The following is a 24922-nucleotide window of genomic DNA, read 5'->3' on the forward strand; positions in this document are numbered from 1 at the left end:
AACAAATCTGTCAATTCTTATTTTTTTTTCCATACAAATATATAACCACTGGAAGGTACGACTGTATTTTTTCCTCATCTCTTCACAATATTATATTATCCTTATTCATCAGGATCGGTTAGGAGGTAACAGCAGGTATGGAAGGGGAAAAAGTCCAAGTTCCACAGTGTGCAGAAAACAAAAGATACAATAAATATAGTACTCTGTACCTGGTGTGGGTAGGCATCTCCTGACCCCATCTGTCTTTTGTTTTGGTCAAAAATAATCCACAGTTGGCTATCAAATTCAGATTCATACAACAACTCACACAGAAGTGGACAGCTTGGTGTTACTTCTCCACTCTTAGGCTATTAGAAGAAAGTTCAAAACATGTCAGCCATTGTTGAATAAAACAAGTATAATTCTTACACACATTCAAGAAGAAAATTGACCTGAAGCTATTTGAAGTCACAGAAGCTCCTAAAAAGAATCAGATTAGAATTCTGACAGTAGAGAATCTAGAACTTTGATCTAATAATTTGTTTCTGACAGAAAGGTAAAGTTAAAAGCTGTTTTTAAGGAACAGACAATATTTATCAATGTCTTACAAAAAAAAAAAACAACAAGCATAAACTCTACCTGATGGAAGTTGTAGGTCAAAATCATCTCATACAGTTGACGGTTATTTGGTAAAATATCTCTGGATCCCAAAGGTTTTATTTTTGCACTCACTGGTCTGCAGTTAAAATAAAAACAAAGAAGGCACTGCTAAGAAACACGTATCTGCTGTCAAAACTTGTATTCTTTAGGCAGAAGCATATTTTCAAGCACATCTGAATAAAACACTATAATCTTCAGTTAAAAACAATGCTTAACAACATTACGGACACTGCCAAAACAAGAAGCCAATAGAATTCAGTATGCTCAAAACTAAAAGCCATTAAAAAAATAAAAAAGGAAAAACAAAAGAATTTATTATTAGAAAAAAAGTTATATATATGTGTATATATATATTATTTTATATATATGTTGCCTTACTCCATCTGTGCTTCAATTGGGACTTCTATTCACAGATTGAAAGGTCAAGGGCATAGTTACTAGAGGACAGACTAAACAGTTGATAACTATTTGCTACAGAAATTTATGTTAGAAGATAATCTGTAAGAGAAAATGGAGGAATACCACAAAGGATGAATTTTAATGCATACTGCATGTGTAAACCTCGGAAACAGCTGGGATGAGCTGTTGTAATGAAAAGCACAAATCCTTCAGATCTTAAAGAACAGACTAAAGTCAACAAGACTAAAAAAAAGTCACAACTTTGGAAGTAACAGAACTGACGACATAAGGTAGCCCATACATTAGATGACAATTCAGCCATACAATCTGTTACAGTCTTTAATTATATGATAAAAAAATCTTTCTATAGGATCCCGTCAGCTATTCCAGTGCAACCCTGCCTCCAGCTATTTAATGAGAAGCCTTTCAGTACCTCCCCACTATTTTATGATTCGCTACTCCACTCAAGAGACTATCAAACTTCAATTGAAATATATAAATATTTCTTACTAGTATTTGTAACTGGAGTTAGTTTACTACCAAACACCTTAAATTTTACAAGGAAATAAGAATATCTATTTTACTAGCCAAGAATGAGACTAATATACATGAATGGATGGTTTCATTTCCTCACTTAAGCCATAAGAAATTAAATATTTCTGAATGCAGTATTAAACAGCAAGTACAGTCATCACCAAATATTCCCTGACATCAGTTCTAGTTATTAGACTCTATGAACTGTCAGAGTCCAAGACTGCTACTGCAGGGCCCAGAAAATGAAAAATGTTAGATTACTGACCTTTGTGAAATTGTCTGGCCAAAACCTTAAAAGCGCTGCTTAAACTGTATAGCATTTCTTTCTCCCTGTCGAACTACCAATGTTAGTGACTGCTGTATTGATTAGTCATTTTTCCTCCATGTCAGCTTGTGTCAAACCAACACAACCAACAAAAGAAGAAATACAGCTTTCCACATGAAACACGGTACCGGATTCTACAGAAAAACATTTCCAATCAAGCAAAAGAGCGGAAAATAATGTTTCCAGGTCAAAATTAGGCAGGATCTGAGGCAGATGCTTCAAAGAAAAAGAAAGAAATATGTAGCACCAAATAACTCAGTAGAATTTCTTTCTTTAGATATTAAAATGCCTCTTCAGCTCTGCCGCCTTTGGAAACACCGAGAAGGCTTACTATACTATTTTTCCTTCTAAATTTAGATAGAGAAAAATAATTTATATGGAATAAGTGACAATAACTGTCCAATTCTGTCAAAGCTAAGTGGAACTAAAAAATAACATGCTAAGAAACAGGACTTCTAAATTCATGCCTCCAAACCCACTTAAAGTTTTACAAGAATTCTCTTGTTACCTTACATTTCTTGTTACCTTACATTTCACTTACCTTACATTTCACTGTTCATTTGGGACCATTTTAGACAGATATTAATAGTTCTCTAACTTTCACCATACAGTTCCCCAAAAACAGTACCTGAGAGTTTGAATCCAGCTTTTCAGGTTTATGCATGGAGCAATATCCTCGTACTTCAACATGGACTGAACATCAAACCGTACGATTCCTTCTGAAGCATGCTAAGGAGAGAATACATAGCAATTACGCTTCTATGCGTCTGTAACATCAGACATGGACCACCTGATTTATCCCTCATAAATATAACAGCTGTACCTACTCATACTAGAATTCAGACATACTGGGACTTCAAACAACATCAAAAAAACTACAACAAAAGCAAGAAAAGGTACTGATATGGCCAGAAGCCTTACTAAGATTTATTTTTCCAAGACTATCTGCTATTAATAATTTAAGGAATTTGTACAGAACTGTATAAATCACATGTAGGGCATACGTGATACTTTCTCTGAATACGTAATTCAATAAGTGCAAGCATTTTTCATCTAGAATCTTAAATCAAGTATTTTATAGTGTTTCTGCGTAGGATTGTTATTACAGAATCATTTATCTTAACGAAAAAGAAACAACACTACACACAGTTTAGCGATGGTTATTTTGGGAGTTTTCTAGTCTTTTTTCTCTTTTTTGTCGTATTTCATGACAAAGCCACCAGTAAATTAGCTTTATTAAATTACATTTTAAAACATTCAAAAAAAGTGTAAAAATGTATTCTCTTATTTTTAACTCCTCACTTCTCAGCTCATCTGACACCGCTGGTGTGGCTTGAACCCACTTCAGTAGAGGCTGCCATGCACAACACCAACACAGCTTCCTCCCCCCACCTTAATGATTCAAGATCTGGATCCTTAGGACAATGCACCCTTTCCTTTTTCCTCCTGGTTACTCAGCTCTTAGATCCTGAATACATTCAACTGCAATTTGTTCTGGCCCTTGAATGAAAAAAAAGTGAGGAGCAAAGTGAAATCAGTATGGTACTGCTTCCTGCTCAGCCCTTGAAAAGGAGGTGACAAAAATCAAGCCATGGCAGGTTGCCCAGGACAGCAAAGAACACTGGAGCAAAGCAAAGTACTGTAAATAATAAGATAGTAATGTTTTTAGTAACTTCCCAGTCCTTTGGTATCATGGAGCCTCAGCAGTTACGATGCTGCCCATCCATTGTGCCTTCAACTGACCTAAACAACGAATCTCAAACCAAAATTGGCAGATCTCAACAAAAGCCTGAACAGAATAAAGTAAATTTTAATGATATTTTATTCCAAAAATGCTATTTGCTGTACTGCGTTTCAGCAATTGTGGTCTAGCAAAGTTTCTTCACACAAAAACTTGCAATAGTTACAATGTGAACCTGTCAGTATGCCCTTTTTTCTACTGGTGTCATGGGTATTAATTTTTCTGCTCCTTTTTTCCCCACTGATTCATAATGAAAGTCATAGAAAATTCATAACTAATGGTATTTGTGTTTGACTAAGTTTCTATTTACCTATTTTTAAAAGAAAACACAAACATCTCAGGTATAACCATGCTTTTTGTCTACCTAAATACAGAAAAGAACAGAGAAAACTTAAAAAAAAAAAACAAAAAACTGATATGTCAGAGGACTTCAGAATAATTGTAGATAAGTAGCCTGGAAGACTTACCATGTTTAGCTGAGGAGTAGCACAAAGTACACCATGAAAAGAAACTGTGTAATTAATGCTAACGTCACTAAGGCTTGCCCACCACCGAGCAACACAAAATTCAATTGTTTTTCCAGCCTGAATAATAAAAATGCAAAGTTAGACAGATGCAAAGTCTCATCTTCTCTTTCTATTCACCCGTGCCTTTCACACCCCAAAGCCAAAAAAAAGGGGGAATATAGCTGAAAGTGTACCCTATAATGTCCAGTTTACTCCAATTATATTAATTTGTGTTGGTAGTAAATAAGACACTACACTCAATTCCCATCAAAAGCAAGCCTGCCAGGGAGCAACACTAGAAAGTAAGCTACAGCTTTTAAACATTAAATATTCCTTTCCCACTCTTTCAAATTAAACAGACAAGGTAGTTTATAGAAGATGTTAATGCATATCAGAAAATAAGATAGCGTGCTCTACTTCTAGAAGACTTGAAGCTTGGCAGGTTTTTAGTTGGTACTCTTTTTTTCCTTCCATTTTTTAAAGTAACATGATAAAATTTACATTCAGACCATGTATCTTAATGCCCCCACTTGACATTTTCCACACAGAACATGACACAGGAAAGGATGAGGGGACATGGCCTCAAGTTGCACCAGGGCAAGTTTAGGTTGGATATTAGGAAGCACTTCTTTACAGAAAGAGTAGTTAAGTACTGGAATAAGCTCCCCAGGGAGGTGGTTGAATCGCCATCCCTGAAAGTGTTTAAGAGCCGTTTGGATGTGGTGCTCAGGGATATGATTTGGCAGAGGGTTGTTAAGAGTTAGGGTACTATGGTTAGGTTGTGGTTGGACTTGATGATCTTCAAGGTCTTTTCCAACCTGGGTAATTCTATGATTCTATTCAACAAGACTAAGTTCCTGTTTAAAAGGGAAACAAATGGGACTGAATAAACAAGTACTAATAAATTGATGGAGCTATTTGAGACCTTTCCAAAGAAAGAAAAAGGTTTAATTCCCTACTATAATAAATAGGTGATTTATCTGTTTTTATTTATTTTTTATTTTCCTTTTCCCCTTAAAAAGGCAAAAATCCAAGATCAACAACAACAAAATCCCAATGTTTTCTTTCCTCTACCCCCCAACATAACTTACTAAGACAGGAAATGCTTCAGTCACTGATCCTTTTTCTGGCAAGGATAGAAATTTGTAAAATTCATGACTTCTATATGCTTTTTGCTTCACTAGCTGAACAGCATGGAGCACAAACTTGGCAGTCACATCAGAGGAACATGAACTTATTGTCACTTCTAGACAACAGAAAAAAGAAAGTTTAGTTACGACAGTAGAGAATTTTAGACAGGAAACGGAGATTCAACAGAAGACGACCATTTTCACAAGACAGTCACATTTTTAGAAGTTATAAGGCTCACATGTGAACAATACCTACTTATCAGTTATTTAAGACCCTGTCAGATTAAGGAAAACTAAGCAGGGTCAGAGATCAGATAAGATAAATGTTTCTCAGCTGTATGGTAAAAACTAATAGGACATTATATATCTGTACAGCATCGATTACTGGTGAATTTCAAATTAAGAGCCTTATCCATAAACTTCAGTACATAAGAAAGATTTTTATTTATTAATATCGTAAATGTAGAAGAGGAATACTTTTTTCTCCCTATAGGATTACAAGCTTCTTGCCCATCACATTTAAGGCATCATTCAAAGCTATGCCTACAAAGGTTAAAAATTATGCACAACTCAGAAAATAATATTTTTCCATAAATACGGGATATGCCTCCAGTAATGGCCATCATTTCAGACTGTGTTTGCTAGATCATAGAACATATAATCAGTTTTTCATTATAACAGAAACCATAAGAAAACCCCTCCACAAAAAGAAAAAAAGAAAAAGGAATAATTTCAAAACAACTTTGTCAAGTCTGATGGATGTGATTTATTATTTAATATGCTCTTTTTCCTTACCAGCCCACGTAGCTCCCTGGGGAACATCAATGAAGTGCCTTCGGATTTGGCCAGGTTTGAAGTGAACATCTGTATAGGCAAGGTCGTAGCTTGATGATTCATCTACTCTGTACACCAAAATACAAATACAAGTAGTAATGGAACAAGGTGTGAATTTTTTTTAAAAGACGTTTTAAATACAGAAATAATCTCCAAAAAGAGCATAATGAAGATACTCAGCCCTCAGCACCAAAAGTATTTTGAACTACAAATTTGCTTCTACTTAATCATACTACTTGATAAAACAGAAAAACCTACAAAAATAAACTGACTTTAACCAATATGGATTTATGAAGGTCAAAAATGGAACCTGTGTTCAATGTCAGATGAGGCTCTCAGATTGTTACTGACACTTTCAGAATATCCAGAATTGGAATGGACACACAGTGGCCATTGAGTCTAACCATGGTACCCCACAGGACCACCTAAAATTCAAACCCTATGTCTGAAAGTGTTATCCAAACACTTGAACTCTGCCAGTTTGAGGCCTTGGCCACTACTCCAGTGAGCCTGTTCCAGTGCCTGATCACCCTGTGGTGAAGAAACTTCAAAATAACCAGACTGATCCTCCCCTGACACAGCTTCATGCAGTTCCTTTGAGTCCTGTCACTGTCACCAGACAAAAGAGGTCAGTGGCTGCCCCTCTGCTCCCTGTGTAAGGAAGCTAACAATACTAACTTCTGTAAATTTTCTGTACTTAAGTTGAAAAGGAACTCTACCCCAAATTTCATCTGCCAAATAACACCCACTGCCCTTAAGGACACTAATACATCAGCTAGAAGTCCAAGAAAAAAAAATAGCCAAACTCAGCTGACCTGCATTTAAAAATACATTGATATTTTGTTTAAAATTCTGAAATCATTTGTATTCTGATGGTACAGAAAAACTCCGTCATTGTGGTCAAGAATATTCTGCCTTTTGGCTTCCAGCACCATGATGAAAAACAAAAGCTACTGCAGTATAAGTCTGTTACAAGAATCTTTTCAGAGCTCTCATCTCCTATCAGTCCTAGTTCAAGAACTCACAGAAAAAGGAGGTGAAATAAGTATGACAGCACAAGTAAACTGAATATATGAAACTAAATGTTAAAAAAAAAAAAACAAAAAAACTAATACAGTTTGAGCTTACCAACCTTGTTGGTATAACAACAGTTATTGGAACCCTGAAGAGCGGGCCTGCATTAGGTGTTGCTATATCATATCCACAAACCTGACAAAATAAAATATAGCTGCTTAAGATCTTTGGTCAAAATGAAATTATAGAAGACAATGTTGAACTAGTTGGAGAGAGCTTTCAATTGTTGTAAATGAATATACATGGAGAAGAAAAAACTTTCATTATAGTTATTTATTTCACTTTTTATATGCTTTTCATTTTTATATGCTTACATTTTTCTAATAAAGATACTCAAAAATCCCTTGGAATCTACTGTATAAAATTGCATAGCATATCTGCTGCTAAGCCCTGGACTCAGCCTACGTAGTACCAAGCGTGGCACTATATTCTCATTTATACCACACAGCTTTCATTACCTTAAAAATTAATTCTAGAAAAAAGTTGACAGAAGCAGTTTGAAAAAGAAAGGGCATGCAGACCTGCACAGAATACCAATCCTTTCATACCTCTGTATAATGCACTCCTTCTCTCAAACCACGTGGATCCACACGAACATTAATGTGTCGACACTGGTTCATAAGCTCTAAATGACTGGGGCACTGGACCCATGGTGCATTTGAAGTTAAAGCTAAATGAAGCTGAAGAGATATCCTTTCAGTGTTTTCTGTCAAGAAATAACAACAATAAAAATTAATACCAGATTTTGAACTCACATTCCACTGTAACACAGAATTTGCCATTAAAATGTATCCATCTCAATAAAATGTAGGAACCAATTCCATGGAGTCCCCTGAAGTCAGATGCTCCACAAAAGGACGCTGTTCTATATTACCTTTTAACTTGAGAAAACAGCAAAACAGAAATATATAATACAATAAAGCCTATATCTAAGTTCATGGTTTTTTCTAGCATATAAAAGAGGTAAACACGAAAGAGGCAAAGGTAATGTAGCAAGCGATCCTTCAGTTGCCCATAACGTAAAGACTGGAAGCAGGCAAAAATATTCTCATACAGATGCAAAGTCTTGTCTAAAGTACATATATGAAGTAAAAGCCAACCTCACAGACTATGAAGGTTTTGCAAATCACCAGATCACATTATTGAGTAAATTAAGTGAAAGCTTATGAATACTGAAAAAATTACTAGCAGAATCTGAACATCTGCCTCTGACTTTGTTAGCCAACATAATAAAATAGGAGGCATTATTTTCAGAGCAGCCCTTAAATGTTTTCATGTTGTTTGCTTCTTAAAGAATAAAGCCTAGGATACGAGTGTTTTATTTCTTAATGTCATATGATTAGTTAACAAAATTACTGATTGCAATGCAATCCAGCAAACAACAAAGCTAATTCTAGCTAGTAACCTGTCCTTACTCACATTATCTCTTCCCCTCAGTACATTTACCATTTTCTGACATGCCAACCTTCTGGATCGCTGGAAAGGAATCATCTCAATAATAAGCTCTCACATAGTTTTTTTTTTTTCAATACAATGCAATCAATTTTTCAATAAGGCGAGACCCATTTGTTACTTAATAAAATACAGCAGGGTAAACCAGTCTATGAAGAGAAATTGTGAAACATACTTTCATTGGCACTAGTTACCATAGTTCACATGCATCTACAACCTGTATCAATTGCTATATTACCTTTAGGTATATTTATGCTTAGCTACTCAACAGAACTTTTTTGTTGAAATCTTACATTTTTTCCCAGATTAGATAAAATCCAAACCTAGAATCTGTAGTCTTCAAATACCCAGAGATTAGTTTTTCACTAAGGTTTTTCCCTTTATTGAACAGCCTACATTCTTTGTCAAGAGTTACCCCTGGATACTAAAGATGTTTATTTTTTTCTATATTATTTTCCTGGGAGCCACAACTTCACTTTAAAGTTATTTAGAACAAAAGGAAGCTTGAAGCAACAGAAAAATCTGAAAAGAAGTTCTACAATTATAAATCTGAGATTAGGATTGAAAAGCTGTTTAGACTCTTGCCTTCATTTACCAACTATTTTGGAGTTGCATTTATTCTTTCTGTAGTAGGAGACGTGTACAGCTCCTCATTACCGTAGCTTTTCTATTTAAAGATTACAACTCATTTTTAACTCATTTTAAAAGAAATTTTCCTACCTGTATTCTCAGGAAAGACAGGCTCTATACCAACTCCATGATCAGAAGGTGCAGATATCTGCACAGGGTCTCTGAGGTAGATGCCACGATTGCTTCCAACAGTAATAGTAAAGCCTATGTTGCTTGTGAATGATGAATTCTGAATGAGGTAGTCATAGGCTTTATCAACCTGTTGGAACACATTCTATATTAACACAATTTAACTTCAATAGTCATTCATGCACATTATCCCTTCCATGAGGTATTCAGCAAATACAGCAACAAGCAATGAAGTTCCCGACATGCTAACTATCACAGTCATACTGATTTTGAGGCAACACTTTGTGCAACAGCCATATAGAGCAATGAAATAGTAAAGAATGTTTCAAAAAAATAATATGACAAATTCCCCTTGCAATAACTTTATAAGAAGACATAAAACAAAGGCTGACTTGGAAGTAAAAGGCCCAATATTACTTTAGATTCCTTTCCCAGCATTTTCTCAGCATTACAAATGTGTTCAGAAGACATCTCCTACTGGGTTCCAGAATCTCAAGAACAAGAATTTAGGGTTAAGCATTTAATATTAAACATCTTTAAGCATGAGAGCAAAATCTTGGCACCTCTTTTTGGCAAGGATAGGAATGGCCACAGGAAAAAACATAGGTTTAGTTTTTAATAGCTTAACTTTATGCAAAGGGCTGTCATTCATGCTGCCCGTATCATAAAAAAATTCACACTGGAGATTTCCAAGTTCTTAAAAGACAATACAATGAATGCTCAATGAATTTTTAGTGCAGGCCTACCCACAGCAAAATCACCCCACTACTGCAGATGTGCTTTTTGTGAAGCAAAGGTGTCCTTTGCTTTAGCGTGGGTATCTCTGCATTTACATTGCTCAGAATGCACTGTTCTAGCTTTTGTCTGCAAAGAACAAGTTCAGCTCTTTGACAACATATAAAAAGTTTTCCAACAATGAGACAGAATTTACACATAAAAATCCATATGTGGGTGACAAAATCCCACGTCCTACTTTTATGTCCACACAAAGGAATTTGTCTAGTTAACACATATTCAAGAGAAACCAACTACATGCTGAAACAAAGAGAAATATTTCATTCCTTTTCTCCTCCCACTACATTCCCTTCTTTATCCTGAATCAGATCTGATATTTAAGTAGCTTGGGAGCAAGCTGAGTGAGCTCATCCAGAAAACTTCAGTTAATTTACAGGCAGTTATTTAAGGGTTTTTTTGTTTGTTTGTTTCGCTGGCAATTACCTGAATAACACCATGTCCTTGTGCAAATACTTCTATATTTTCAGCTTTCACTGCCGTATTTTCTAAGGCTCTTCTGACAGAATGAACAGTGTAATGAATATTGTTAGCTTTGAGCCCTGAAATTAAAAGTAAGGATGTCATTGGAAAACAAGTTACAAAGTTGGAAAGCTACAGAAAAAGACCTTATCTTTTATACTATGCACTGATATTACCTGACAGTACTAATGCAATGCCTCCACATGCATTGGGAGAAGACATGGATGTGCCATTCATAAGTTGTGTTCCTCGCAGAGTCCAGTTTGGAACTGAAGCAATAGCACCTCCTGGGGCACTGATACTTACTCCAAGGGCTCCATCAGTGCTAGTGTAAAAAACAGAATTGTTGAAAAAACAAGCTTTTATTTTCTGCACAGTTTACCTTGAAGTTACCTGTGCACTTAAAAAGATAATTTTAGCTTTGGCACAGTCCCAAATAGTATTTTACTAAATCATTAATCCATTAAATACAAGATAAAGCATTACATTAAGTAGCAACTTAATGTCAAACTAATCAGCTAGGCCTGTTTTCCACAGTGCAAGTTATTCAAACTTTCATTCCTTAAATACTATATAAAGTTCAGTCAGCTGACTTATCGAGCCAAAATTGAATTAGAAAGCATACACAAATACACTAAGTATTTCACTACGTAAATAAATATTTCACTAAGCCTATTTAACCATTATTGTTTTTAATGAAAATATAGTATATCTTAAAGCAAAATTAGTAAAAAAAAAAAAGAGACTAGAAAAAAAAAACATAGAATCTAGAGATCTGGATTTTGCACAGCCACTGCACAAGCTGGTAAAATTCTGAATTAACATACAGAAGTTGATACATTTTATCTTCTTCCCTTGCTGTTCTTGTCTCAAGCAGTGGTTCAGCATCAGCCGGGCTGAAGTCACCTTCTACCTTGCCCGATCATTTTTAAAACCCCAATGAGTACCTACGAAGCATCTAGGTTTTAACTGTATGAGGCTAATACTCTAAATATTCCTCACTCTGTTCAGATGAAAACATGTATCACTTCAATAAGGACCACACTGAGCTTTAACTATTAAATTTTGTGGAGAAGCAAGGTGGATTTGTATCATACACTAATAGCTTCATGTAAGTCTCAAAATCAGAGTTCTCTACATTACAGAGTCACAACAAATTTAATACACTTTATGACAGTCCTATATAAATTACAGTGTTTTTATCGTACATCCCAGACAAGCAGATCATGGCATATCTGTCTGAAAGCCTCTAGTGCTTACTAAGACTTCTTTTGGCTACCGCATTACTACCAAATTCTTATGAGACATAAAATAATAATAAAAATTCTCGAAGAACCAACATTTTCATAGATCTTTGAAATAATTCTCTATAACGAGTTGGAAAAGCATTCTTCTGTCCTCTCACACCTCCCCTAGATTCAAGCAAAACCAATAATCCTGCCATTATAACGTCACTGAAGCCAGAAGTAACAATACCACAACGGTATTTCTTCAGGTCTTCAGCACCAACAGAATAGTTAGCTATACCACACTACTGAATGAAACAAATGATACTGAAAAGAACCTTAGAAAAAGAACTGAGAAATAGTACACATCTCCAAACCACTTTACTCAGGCTTTCATTTTCTTAATAGACTTTACTGAAACGTACAGATTGTGACACTGACAGTTCAGTCATCCTCCCTCCCACTAAGAATTCTAGAGGCCTATAGATGAAGCCCTTCCAATACCAGCAGACTACCTAAGCAATTCCTGGGGAATACTTCCATTTTGGCATCAGTGACCAATTTTAGACCTGTAATTAGTTAACCAGAACTGCAAAGTAAGGAATTCTCTCCTTTTACCACAACTTACCTTGGCCCCCTGGATGACCAAGTATATTGATTTGCTGGCAGTTTTTCTCTCAAAGAATATTCAGCAACCATCATATCAGGTGATACATAGGCACCAACACCTATTAGAAAACAAACATCTTAGATGCAAAATGAATTTGTAATAAAACAAAAAATGAACTATTTTAAATACACTACAGAATGACTATTTTAAAAAGGCTTTAAAAGAATGTTTTTTCCATCTCAGTAAATTTTATTGTTACAAACCAAGTGTAAAGCACATGCTACAAAGTTACAATGCTCACAGTGATACTAAGTAATATGTAAATCTTGCATGAAATAGGTAACTTAGAAGTGCTATTTGCATTCAACTGAACAATCCCTATCCACCATCTGTACTTATTTCACAACAGATCACTACCAAATGCGCCTTCCCCTTTTTGGGGAAAATAATTTTGTCAGTGTTTACACTGACACAAACTACACTAAGGCCGCCAAAAAGGAATCTATGTGAATTGGTTCATGTTCCCATGACTCAGAGCTACACTACCTTAAACAGATGGGCAAAAATCACACTCCTCAACCACCACACGGTGGAAAGTCAGCATTTCCCTGCTGATCAGCTCAGTGGGCCCAGAGCCCAGGCAGAAGAGAAATACTGTCTTTTGTTTTAGGGGAAGAAAAAAACCCAACAAACGTTCATACCTATTACACTAGATGTAGTACCACCAGGACATCCTACTGTAGAAAGGCAAGGGCCATTATTTCCCGCACTTGAAACATAGATTACATTGTGTTTCCACACCGCTTCGTTAATTACTTCACAAATTCTCCTGAAGTATGGGAAAAAAAAAAAAAAAAAAAAAAGGAGTTATTTAATCAACAGCATAAAACAACATATTTGGTTTTATTTTTCCTCTCTGGGTGAGAAAAATCCCATTCATAGCAGGACCAGTCACAGAGAAATATTATGCAGCCAGCTTTTGACATCAGGCAGAGTAGGTTCCAGAACTGATCTTACTTATTCTGGAAGGGATAACAGCTGCACACATCAACATTAAAATAAAAACCCAGAAAACAAAAAAACACCCAGATTACATAGTGTTTCAACTACCACAACACTTCTTTGCTCTAAACTATTCCTATTATCAAAATTCACTTTCAATATGCCTATGTAGTTTTTGTAGGTATTTAAAAAAAATAAACTGCAATATTTTAATGCCATCATTTCGGCCTGGACAATTCTTCCTTACTGACAGTACATTTACAGAAAGTCAACACCTGAAATTACACTTGTGTGATGTTAAATAACTTTATGCTAAACACAGTAGCACTTACCCAGAATTTGGCCAATGTGTTGCCTCTCCATAGCTGTAGTTGACAAGATCACATTTGTATTTTATTGCTTCTATCATCTGATAAAGCAAGAATTAAAGGCAATGTAGGTAATTACGGAATAGGAAAAAACATCTGCTTAAAACTGCCTGCTACACATTTTTGGAAAAAAGCAACATTTTTTTCAACCCTCCGGAGGGGACTGAAGTAATCTACATTAAAGTGGTGTTTTCCTAGGAGCCTAGTTAAAAAACAAAACAAGCCATTAACATGCCATGTACCAAGCTATAAATTAAGACATTAACATAATATAAAACCACAAAACTCATTAGTATTAAATATGTGTCCTTAATAAGACAAATTTCTCCTTTCTTCTGTGGTTTAGTTAAATTCCAAAAAGCCACAGTAGTAGTATTAACACAAATCTTCACTATAGCAATATATTCTATGATCTATACAAATAATCATTTTATATCTTCATTTCTTCTCTTACATCCATTCTCCTCAAACACGTAACTGTATAGCAGAGGCATTAAGACTTTGATCATGAGAAAGTAGTATTTTTTCCTCACTCTTAAGAAACAGTCACAAAGTTATACACCAGTTGCTACTCTAAGTATTATAGTTATGTAGCTAACCATAAAAAAAAAGGATAAGAATAAATAACTTTAAATAGGCTTACAAGCCACTTATCCTATGGGCTAAGTTAGACAAACACCGCAACACTCATCTGAAAAAAAAATATATATAAGCCTTACTGAATGTTTATTTCTTATAAAACAGAAGTTTTTCAATGAGCTTGGAATTATTGTTTCCTTTTATTTATTTTAAGGCTGGTGGTACTATAGGACTATAAAACCAAAGCATATGAGTTACTGAACTAGAAAGTATCTCAAATTATTCCATAACAAATTCAAACTGCTGAGGTTAACGTTTATCCAATGAAATACCTACAGCTCTTATTAAACCAGTGCCAGTTTCCATTGTACTAAGTCTCGTATCACCAATCTTGATTGCAAGAATCTGAGCTCCAGGAGCCACACCATTTCGCTCTGGCTCTTCAGGAAAATATCCTGCTGCAATACTAGCCACGTGTGTTCCATGTGCCCCTAGGCAAATGAAAATTCAAACCACTGTATGGTTAGTGAACTTCTTTTATGCTGATTTAATACACTATAGCTCTATTAGTTTTCATTTAATGAGCTACATTAGCAAACCCAGAATTGAAACTACTTAGTATAATATGATATTTATTTAAATGAGAGGCAAAAAGCCAGTAATTAGGAGCAATTTGCCAAACAAAACAGCTTTTGAGGGCAGGAAGGAGGAGGCAGAAGAAGAGAAAGAAAGTATAATAAACTTCACTAACAGTCATTAACAAAAAGGCCCAACACTTCCTACCCAAAGTAACAAAAATTATACCAAAAATAATCAGACTGTGGAAATTAGGGGGAAAAAATAAATAAAACTCCACACAGCCATAAAAGGAATCTCACAAAGTTATCACTGATTTAGAAGCCAGAACTGTTTCTGTAGTTCTTCTGATATATGACAGCTTCATGAGAAATCAAGAGCATTTAAAAAAAGGAAAACCAACCAAACAAACACATTCATACCACGTTAACCACTCAGGATGTTCCCAAAACAAAACATGGTTATAGAGAGAACACATAAAAATGGGATCAGAGCAGTCAGGGCTACAGCTATGGTGGCACCTATCATCGTTAATAAGTTTGGATAAGGCAAAATACTGATACTCTTTTGTTGACAGATGTTTTAAATAAGATTCTTAAATTGTGAAAGCCCAAAAAACAATGACAAAATGCAATAACCAACCTACATTCAAAAGCAAAACAAAAAAGCTGCTTTCAATGAAGGTTCACTGGCTAAAGCCATTAAGATGCAGGAAGATCTTAAAGAGTAACTGAACTTAAGTACACTATACAAATACATGCATATGGACAAAAATTGACTGAATTTCAGACACAAAAAGTAAGTTTAGAACAAGACACTGTTGTGGGTTTACTACAGGAAATATAAATAATGATTTTTAATGCCTTTAATCCCAAGTACCAAAAATGGGAACCAATACAAATTGTTGCTTCTCATGATACCAACTCAGTAGCAAGAATTTTATTAACTTTAGTTCTATTTACCTCCACTTGTCACAATCGAAAGAAGGTTCCCATCATCATATATATTAACGGAATAATTCAACATTTCAGATGTTCCAAAAGATCCATATTCCTGAGCCTCTTTGTAGGTTCTCAACACTGTGCAGCCAGTTAAGTCACCACTCTCACTTGTATCTATGCAGGCTCTGTTGATAACAACAGTAAGAAAAAGGTGATTTCTCAACTGCTATGTTTTCCAGTTATTGTTCCTCCCCCTCCAACAGAGCAGTATCATAAAGACCTCAACAGGTCTGGTGCTGGGTTGACACTATCTTAGTTCACCATGTCAATACTTTAAAACTTGGCCTTTCATAATTAGATTCAAAAACTACAAAGACCTCTAAATTAATTCATTTTCAAATGCTACTAAATTCAAATAATGCATGCTTTACAAAAAGAGATTATGTAAATGCAGGTAATTCCTTCAAGGAAGGAACTGTACTTAAACTAGCTGCTCAGTACTCATATACAAACATCTGAAGTCTCAGCTACTAGCTGTACGATGCATGTTAACAGTCAAGAAAAGTGACACGCTACATTCTGAAGCATGCAATGTCTTCTTCCTCCCCTATTCAGCTTCCTACTACCAATGCGTACTCAAAGCAATTTTATTTTTTGCCTTAAAGGAAAAATCTATAAGCTTAATAATACCAGAGTGGTATAAAGTGTAAGACTTCATTCTACACCTTCTTCATTTAGGATCAGAACTCTGTCACGATACAGGATCATTTTAAAGCAAGTAAAATTTCAGAACTCTACAGACAAGTAGACGTAAAAATTAACATAGTACTTATTGCAAACTATTGTTTTATATGATTAAAATGTTTTGTTTCACAAGTTTGGGTACTTACCTCCAGGTTTCACCATCATGCCATACTAAACAATCATATACTGGACCGGGATCACTGTATTTTTTCTCAAAAGAATTCAACAGTTCCACTTGATTTTGAAGTTCCTCCTTTATTAGCTTATTTACCTGACACAGCAATAAAAATACAGTTAAGAGTATTACTAAAATTACTACTAAGTAGTTATGAATACAGTCTTAAGGCCTGTTCTTCCTGATGCCAAATATTTACTCCATTACTTCATTGGAAACAAAGACTACCACAGAAGTCACAGACATCAACAGTGTTCTATCTATTCTTAGCCTACTATGTATAATTCTGACTTCCATAATTATTCTATTTCATATCTTTATTTTTTCTTCAGATGGTTAAATGACACAGAAACATCCCAAGGAATTTCTGGTATTTCAATGAAATAGTATCTAGTTTACAAAAGAAAGAATATGCTTAAAAGATTCCAACTTTGAGCACAACAAAGATGATCGGCTCAAAAGTTAAAAATAAATCTTACTAAAAATATGGTATCAAGTATTTGAACTAATTCCCTTTTCATAATCAGCAACAAATTTAGACAGTTAATAACATTTGGCAAATCAAGGAATCACCCATATACTGTGGTTTGTGGGGTTGGGTTTTTTTTTAATGAATCAGAAGATGCAGTGATAAATTATCACTGCAAACATCTTTCATTCGCTCAAGTAATAAAAATATTTCAGCCCTCTCCATCAGTATCACATTGTTACAAGTTCACAGAGAAGTATACTAACTTGGGAAGGAGAGCTATGAGCAGCATCAAATTCTTCTTGTTTCCTACAGGCTTCTGCTAGAGCCAGTCTGTGAAGAGGATCCCAGAGCTTCTCCTTGCGCTCTTTCTATAAAATAAAACTCAGTTCTTCAGTACATATTTCATTGGCAAGTTATGATTTCAGACACAATGGCTAAGACATTCAATACAATACTACAAATAAACAGCGGCTACACTGGAAAATTAAACAGATACCAGCAATACTAGACTTTTTTACTCAAGGAACTTGTGTAAGGAGGACCATTTGACCATCTGCTGTGACTTCGAAAATTCACAGGAGAAACTAATTGTGTCAGAATTAAGCAAAAAAATCAACCTTATGGCTAACAGCCTATTTATGTTAGTAAAGCACATACCATATTTCTCTAGAAAAACCTCTACACTAAAATAATGAAATATCAATATATATCAGAAGCAAAAATGTGATTTCTCACCTGAATCCTCTCCTTGAGAGCTTTAGGATATATGTCATAGCCATTTTTTATCCCAATATGATATTTGCCAGAAGGATTTACCCAGTTTGCTGGAATCTACAAAAAAGTAAATTCAGGAATAGGTTAATCAACAGCAACAAACAAAATTCAACATGGAGCAAAGGAGTTAAGCAGAACAGTCTTTTGAAGATATTACAAATCAGTATGTGACAACGCAGATAAACACAGTATCTGTACTTTAACTAACACAGCCCCAGTAAGCAACTTTTCTGGTAAAGGTCTATGGAAATGACAGTACTATCAATGAAGACAAATGTCCTGTTATGGAGAGTTAGTAGGATAAGGACAAGTATCTGAATATTTAGCTTCTTATCTTACTGTAATTTACACCCTCAGTAGAATAAATTCATGACTCTTAATAACAACAAGAAAAGAGAGCTGGTAGCTGCCCAGGGATCCCGCTGTTCCACCATACAAATTCTCACCTTTAAAGTTCTTCCAGAGAGACCCATGATTTCTCCATCTTTAGCTTCTACAACAGTACATGTAGTTACATCACCACTGCCAGTTGTATCAATTATATCAATTATCTTGGGCTTCCCATCAGTTGTAATCTGAAAACATAACCATAGAAGGAAATTAAAATGCAGCTGAATAGTCCATAACCATTTTTCACTTTTGCTAATTAATAAATATATAAATATTAATAAAAATCAAGTAACTTTGTTGAGCTTTAACTGGAAGACAGAAAAATACCTTCAAATCAGTTTAACTTTCTGTGAGCCAAGGACACCACATCTAACTTCCTGGCTTCTAAGTATTCCCTAATTTCACAGAACTACTATTTGCAAAATGAAATGCTTATATTTCAATGACTGGCAACACTGCTTTCATCCTACTGTTCCAGCCACATCCTGCAGTAACTACAGCACAGATCTAGAAAGGTGAAAGGTGTTGAACTACATGCAGTTACAAGCTTGAGTCTTAACTGAGCACAAATCTAGCAGGAACACAAATTACTATCACCAATTATCTTTCTGCTACAGGGATTCTAAGTCATGTTTTAATAAACCTGAAGCGGTAGGAGCCATCTCCCAGTCCCCCCAGTAAAAGCAGGTTTAAATGGTTAAGTAAAAAAAAAGTAGTAAGTATAAGCAGGACACTGATTCCTATATTCCAGAATGTAATAAATACTGTTTTTGAAGTGTCTAATTAAGTAAGAGCTCCCGTTTCGTAAACCAACACTGTTTACTTCTCAGAAAGGTGGTCAGGCACTGGAAAGGACTGTCCAGGGAGGGGCTGGAGTCACTGACCCTGGGGGTGTTCAAGGAACGACTGGATGTTGTGTTGAGGGACATGGTTTAGTGGGAGCTATTGGTAACAGGTGAACGGTTGGACTGGGTGATCTTTTAGGTCTTTTCCAACCTTGGTGATTCTATGGTTCTATTCTATGTTAATCTGTTCATAGAAAAGTGTTAAGAAAACTGTTATAATAGTCCTCCAAGAGCCAGTACTGGGACCGATATTCTTTAATATCTTCATCAATGTCATCCATAGTGGGGCAAGTGCACCCTTGGCAAGTTTGCAGATGATACCGTGATGTGGGGTGCAGCTGACAGACTTGAGAGATGGGATGTCATCCAGAAGGACCTAGACAGGCTTCCACAGCAGGCCAGAGAGAACCTTATGAAGTTCAAGAGACCCAAGTGTAAGACCTTGCACCTGCATTACAGCAACCCTCTCTTCCAATACAAGCTGGGGAATGAAAGAATAAAGCACAGTCCTGCTGAACAGGACTTGGGGGGTACTGGAGAACAATAAGCTGAACATGAGCCAGCCATGTGCTCTCACAGCTCAGAAAACTAAATGTATTGTGGTATGGTCAGTAGGTTGAGGGAGGTGATCCTACCCATCTACTCTGCACTACTGAGACCTCACCTAGAGTGCAATGCCCAGATGTGGTATCCTCAGTACAGGACAGTCATGGGCCTGTTAGAGTGCGTCCAGAAGAGAGCCACAAAAATGACCCAAGGGATGGAGCATCTCCCCTTTAAGAATGGGCTGAAAGAGTTGTGGGCTGTTCAGTCTGGAGAAATGGCAGCTTGTGGGAGACCTGAGAGCAGCCTTTCAATATCTAAAAGAGGGCTATACAAGAAAGAAGAAGACAGACAATTTAGGAGGGTCTATTGTGACAGGACAAGGAGAAACTGCATCAAACAAAAGATGAAAGATTTTGATTGGATATAAAGAAGAAGTTCTTTACAATAAGGGTCATGAGACACTAAAATAGGTTGTCCAGAGAGGTGGTGAATATTCTGCCCCCATAGACACTCAACATTAGACTGGACGTCCCTGTTCATCGCAAGGGAACTAAATGAAATGAGGGGATTTGATCCAGGTTTATAAATACCTGAGGTGTGGGGGCCATAGTGGCAAGGCTGGTCTCTTTTCAGTAGTGCGTGGGGACAGGACTAGGGGTAATGGGATGAAAGTACAGCATAGGAAGTTCCGCACGAATGTGCGGAAGAACTTCTTTACAGTGAGGGTGACGGAGCACTGGAACAGGCTGCCCAGGGAGGTGGTGGAGTCTCCTTCTCTGGAGATATTCAAGACCCGCCTGGACGCCTACCTGTGTGACATGGTGTAGGGAGCCTGCTTTGGCAGGGGGGTTGGACTCCATGATTTCTAGAGGTCCCTTCCAACCCCTACAATTCTGTGACCTTTAAAGGTCCCTTCGGACTCAAATGATTCTATGATTTTAACCTGGTAACACACCTTCTGAAACACTTAAGCAGCAGTAGAAACTTATGTGAGAAACAGAGCTCCAAAGCATTCACACAATACAATTTCCTTATGCTCATAATTAATTCTTTCAGATGCCAGACTCCACTGGCAAAGAAATCAGTAGTTACACCAATCATAAAGCAAGTGGAAGCCAAACCTGAGACCATCCAAACCAGACGCTTCAGTTGGAAGCACGTGGTAATCTAAGTTATTCACGGATCAAAGCACAAGAAAACAAGAAGGAGAACATAATCCAATGCAACGTGTTGGAAGTAAACAAGTTACACAGCAACAGGTGGCCCAAACACCAATTTATGCTATGGTGAGCTCACGTCGTTTTTAAAGTCACTCCCCAGACAGTCCAGAAAGGCGTTGTGCAACTCCTGCACTACACAGCTCTTTGCCTTTTAGCTGAATAGTAGGTCTACACTCACACGTGAATTTGTACGCACAATAAGAACCAACAATTCAGAGTCCTACAGTCAGACAAAAGAAACTCAGCATTTCAGCTGAAAAGGTCCAAGGTTCAATTCCTAGTGGCAGAGATCCAGTCAGAGTCCGCCATTCAGTGCAAGTAACCGATATGGCTTCTGCTGCTGACACAAACTGTTTGGACTGCTGCCCAACAGTAGTAATGCTACAGTGAAACTCAGATTTCAGCTTGTTTTTACCTTCTCAAGTCCTGCAGTTCTAAGAAAAACAAAACGAAGCGACCTTGTTTAATCTCCTTGTTTGATCAGAAGGTCTGGAACTACTTAATTTACTACAGACAGGAGGCATCTGCACTAAAATTAAAAAGTAGAGAATTTCTATACAGTAAAAAGTATTTTACAGAATCATTAAGGTTGGAAAAGACTTCTAAGACCGTTTAGCCCTACCATTACTGCCTGCCATGGCCATATCCCTTAATACCATATCTACACATTCCATGAACACCTCCAGGGATGGTGACTCCACCACGTCTAGTGCGTGGGGACAGGACTAGGGGTAATGGGATGAAACTACAGCATAAGAAGTTCCACACAAATGTGCAGAAGAACTTCTTTACATTGAGGGTGACGGAGCACTGGAACAGGCTGCCCAGGGAGGTGGTGGAGTCTCCTTCTCTGGAGATATTCAAGACCCGCCTGGACGCCTACCTGTGTGACGTGGTGTAAGGAGCCTGCTTTGGGAGGGGGGTTGGACTTGATGATCTCTAAGGTCCCTTCCAACCCCTACAGTTCTGTGATTCTGTGATGTCCACAGGCAGCCTGTGCCACTGTCTCAACACTCTTTTGGACAAGTACTTCCTTACTATAGAATCACTAAGGTTGCAAAAGACCTCCAAAATTACCTAGTCCAACCACACCTACCATCAATATTTCCCCACTAAACCACATCCCTTAATACAACATCTAAACACTGTGACATTATGTTTTATTTACAAGAAAAAAAAAACCCACAACATAATTCTACTTATTTATTTCTTACAGTTGTTTGAAAAATTAGCTTACAGTAGAATTATATTATTGTTTATACATATTTATTGAAGCTTCATAAACATGCTTTCATGTTAACTCTGACTTTACAAAACTCAAAGTAGGTTCTTTTTGAAGTGCTCAATATATCTGCATAATCCTGGCAGCTGATACATATAGTAGTAGCAGAGAATCATAGAATCATCCAGGTTGGAAAAGACCTTGAAGATCACCAAGTCCAACCACAGCCTAACCATAGTACCCTAACTCTAAAAACCCTCTGCTAAACCATATCTCTGAGCACCACATCCAAACACAACCAGGGATGGCGATTCAACCACCTCCCTGGGGAGCCTAGAACCACTATGTCAATTAAATGGTAAAGACAGGTGTATTTGACTGTGTCTTTGCCATATCATACAACTTTACTTCGTAGTAATGGGGAAATTACAGTGTAGGGATGATCAAAGACAATACACATATACAGCCACAACACCCCATTAAATTCATGGGGACTCTCAAAAGTTCATCAGGATTTGACAAATAACAACAGGATATAGTGTAATGTAATGTAATGTACCAAGAGGGCTGAGAAGGGAAGAAACCAGCACAAAAAAAGCAGACAAACTGAACTGTGAGCTGGAAGCACCAGGTGAAGTGTAAAGCAATGGAATGCTAGGTGAAAAGAGTTCCCTACAGAGCATTGGCTGCCAAAGGTCTGGAAAAGAAAGGAAAATCTGTACAAGGGTAAATGCTTTATCCCAAAAAAGAAAGCAAACAGGCAGAAAAAAAGCTACTGGCTTAAGTTCTGTTAAGCCCAGTAACTGTTGTCTTTATAGCAACAAGTGTTCAGGTAAGAATATAAACATGAAGGTATTTCCTTGTTATACTGCTCCCCAGCAAACGACTGCGTGTCATATGTTTATGGCATCAGTGTTCAAAAATCAAAGCATAAAATAACAAACAAAAGTAAATCCACCCAAATAAATTAGACACCGGGGAGCAACAAAACATAAACTTCTTTAATGTGACTAAGATCTCCCACTATATTCAAAACAGGACAGCTCACTTTGGCCTTTCAACAGTACTGATACTAACCACAACTAAAAGCTGTAATGTTTATTAGCCTTTCAGCACATACTGCCCTCTTTGCACTTTAAACAAGAGATTCAATTTGCGCCAGGCTGAGAACTGACAGTAAGTCTGACAGCAAGAAAAAGCAGGAGTGTTTTACGTGGTGTAGGGAACCTGCTTTGGCAGGGGGGTTGGACACGATGATCTCTAGAGGTCCCTTCCAACCCCTACAATTCTGTGATTCTGTGAGTAAAGAAAGTAGCAGGAAGGCTGGCATCTCAAGACTGGGAACTGCATGTCACAGTACAGCTACTCTTCCAGACCATACGTTGTTTATCTGCAAGACAATCTTACTCTGGAGAGGCAAGACACAAACTGCCCACTTCACTAAGAGAGAAGACATCCTCTTTCCAAAGCAATGATTACAAAGCTATGCTACATTCTGTGTGTGGCCCATGCCTCCTTTATAATTTCCCAGACTTGAAATTTCACCTTCCATACAACAAAAACAAGTAATCTCAGGCTGTTGTGGATTTTAAATCCCCATTATCTTAGTACTGACCATATCAACTGGCTTGAAATTTACACCAAAGCAAAGCTTCCCCTACTGCCCATAAATTCATGCTCTTTTTGGTTCACCAATTCTTGTTTACAGCATATAGAAATTTGAGTGTTTTGCTTCCACATGTAAAACTTCAGAACTACGCACATCCCCTTTATATTCCTGTCTACATAACTGCCTTTTGATAGAATAACTTAGGGTAAGAGGAGCCTTAAAGCTTATTCAGCCCCAACTCATGTTGTGGCAGGGCTGCCCTGAGCCAGCACAGGCTGCCCTGTGCCCATCCAACCTGGCCTTGAGTGACCGCAGGGATGAGGCACCACAGCTTCTCAGGGCAGAATCACAGAATGACCCGGGTTGGAAAGGATCTCAAGGATCATGTAGTTCCAACCCCCCTGCCTACTAGGGCCACCAAACATACACCTTTACTAGATCAGGTTGCCCAGGGCCCCATCCAACCTGGTCTTGAACACCTCCAAGGACGGGGCATCCACAAAGCCTCCCTGGGCAGCCTTTGTTTCCAGGGCCTACCACCTCCTAGTGAAGAATTCCCCTAACACATTCCAACCTAAATCTTCCCTCTTTTAACTTAAAACCATTTCCCTAGTCCCTGCCTATTGTCAGCCCTTTTCAAGAGAGTTTTACCTCCTCCCCTGAAGCTGTAGGTCCTTCAGGTATTGAGGCTGCAATGAGGTCACCCCGCAATTCTCTTCTCCGGCTGATACAAACCCAACTCCTCAGCCTGTCCTCATAGGTTGGAAGGTTGCTCCAGCCCCCTGATCATCTTCGTGCAAGAAGATTCACAGAATTATCAAAAGGTTGGAAAGACCTAGGGAAGATCACTAGTCCAAACCATTACCAATACTTTCGCAGCTAAATCATATCCCTCAACCACAACATCCAAAACGTTTTTTGAACATCCCATGGTCCGGTGACTCCACCACCTCCTGGGCAGTGCATTCCATGCATG

General features: G+C 37.1%; 1 protein-coding gene across 1 annotated transcript in view; it reads right to left on the reverse strand.

Annotated features, from left to right (window-relative positions):
• TPP2 (tripeptidyl peptidase 2) overlaps positions 1-24922 on the reverse strand; it is a 55553-nt gene that overhangs the window by 23702 nt on the left and 6929 nt on the right. Inside the window, exons 5-24 of the mRNA XM_032442690.1 lie at positions 18561-18756; positions 18076-18171; positions 17604-17708; positions 16840-16964; positions 15971-16134; positions 14769-14923; positions 13818-13894; positions 13185-13312; positions 12502-12601; positions 10824-10972; positions 10612-10727; positions 9355-9523; positions 7731-7888; positions 7241-7317; positions 6070-6176; positions 5236-5390; positions 4106-4222; positions 2526-2626; positions 619-715; positions 210-347 (exon numbers count right to left, since the gene is read on the reverse strand). Of these exons, the coding sequence (XP_032298581.1) occupies positions 210-347; positions 619-715; positions 2526-2626; positions 4106-4222; positions 5236-5390; positions 6070-6176; positions 7241-7317; positions 7731-7888; positions 9355-9523; positions 10612-10727; positions 10824-10972; positions 12502-12601; positions 13185-13312; positions 13818-13894; positions 14769-14923; positions 15971-16134; positions 16840-16964; positions 17604-17708; positions 18076-18171; positions 18561-18756 (2530 nt within the window). The remainder of the gene's footprint in view (positions 1-209; positions 348-618; positions 716-2525; positions 2627-4105; positions 4223-5235; positions 5391-6069; positions 6177-7240; positions 7318-7730; positions 7889-9354; positions 9524-10611; positions 10728-10823; positions 10973-12501; positions 12602-13184; positions 13313-13817; positions 13895-14768; positions 14924-15970; positions 16135-16839; positions 16965-17603; positions 17709-18075; positions 18172-18560; positions 18757-24922) is intronic.

The sequence above is a fragment of the Coturnix japonica genome, chromosome 1, assembly GCF_001577835.2.
Source record: "Coturnix japonica isolate 7356 chromosome 1, Coturnix japonica 2.1, whole genome shotgun sequence".
NCBI lineage: Eukaryota > Metazoa > Chordata > Aves > Galliformes > Phasianidae > Coturnix > Coturnix japonica.